The sequence below is a fragment of the Entamoeba histolytica genome, genomic scaffold (genome assembly GCF_000208925.1).
Source record: "Entamoeba histolytica HM-1:IMSS scf_1104750518427 genomic scaffold, whole genome shotgun sequence".
Lineage (NCBI taxonomy): Eukaryota > Evosea > Mastigamoebida > Endamoebidae > Entamoeba > Entamoeba histolytica.
The window spans coordinates 1-1,032 of NW_001916321.1; the positions used below are offsets into that span (position 1 = coordinate 1).

The 1,032-nt window shown below is 25.9% G+C and overlaps 1 protein-coding gene across 1 annotated transcript; it reads right to left on the reverse strand.

The window, feature by feature from the left end:
- Nucleotides 1-411: 411 nt before the first annotated feature.
- EHI_139570 (peroxiredoxin, putative) lies at nucleotides 412-992 on the reverse strand (the record flags this gene model as incomplete). Its single annotated transcript, XM_001914604.1, has 1 exon — nucleotides 412-992. A coding segment is annotated over one exon (581 nt), but the record flags the coding sequence as incomplete, so codon positions are not given.
- Between the last annotated feature and the right edge of the window lie 40 nt (nucleotides 993-1,032).

The window sequence follows — 1,032 nt, forward strand, 5'->3', positions numbered from 1 at the left end:
AAGTGGAATTAGAAATATAATTAATTTCAATATATCATAATATTACAAATATATTGAATTTTCATTATTTATTCATTCATCAATGTTTTGTTGAATTATTTTATTCAATATTGAAAATATTTATTTAAAAGAAGAGTGAACAAACATATTGAAAGAAAATGAATTAAGAATTGAATAAATTATCAATTTCTTTTCTAATTGTTATTTCTTCTTATTCATTTCTATTTATTTATAACTCAATGTGTTTAAATTATGTTTTATACAAATATATCATTTTATTTAAATTCATCTGTTGTGTAGTATTTCTTATTCTTCTTTTCTTTATTAAAATCATTATATTTATTCTTTTATTTATTATCATTTTCTTCTTATAAACCATAAAATAATTTGTATTAAATTATCTTGTTTGTTTTAATGTGCTGTTAAATATTTCTTAATTCCATCTGGTGTTGGTTCAATGGTGTCTTTTCCTGGTTTCCAATTGAGTGGACAAACTGCTCCATGTTCATCACTGAATTGAATTGCTTTAACTATTCTGATTGTTTCTTCCGTTGATCTTCCAATTCCATCATCATTCATTTGAATGTATCTTACTTTTCCTTTATCATCAATGATGACATATCCTCTTCTTGCAATTCCTGCTTCGACATTTAACATTCCATATTTGATAGAAATGCATCTCTTAATATCTGATACTAATGGGAATGTCAACTTTCCTACTCCTCCTTTACTTTTATCTGCTTCACACCATGCTTGATGACAATAAACTGAATCTACACTCACTCCAATAACTTCACAGTTGATTTCTTTCAATTGTCCTGCAAGTTCACTATATCCAATCATTTCTGTTGGACAAACAAATGTCCAATCCAATGGATAAAACAACAATACAACATATTTTCCTCTATATTCATTAATATCAATCTCTTTGATTGAACCACATGGACAATATGCTGGTGCTTTAAATTCTGGTGCTTCTTTTCCAATTTGTGCTTTTTCAAAATGTGTTTATAAATTTCTTAAATGCTTTTA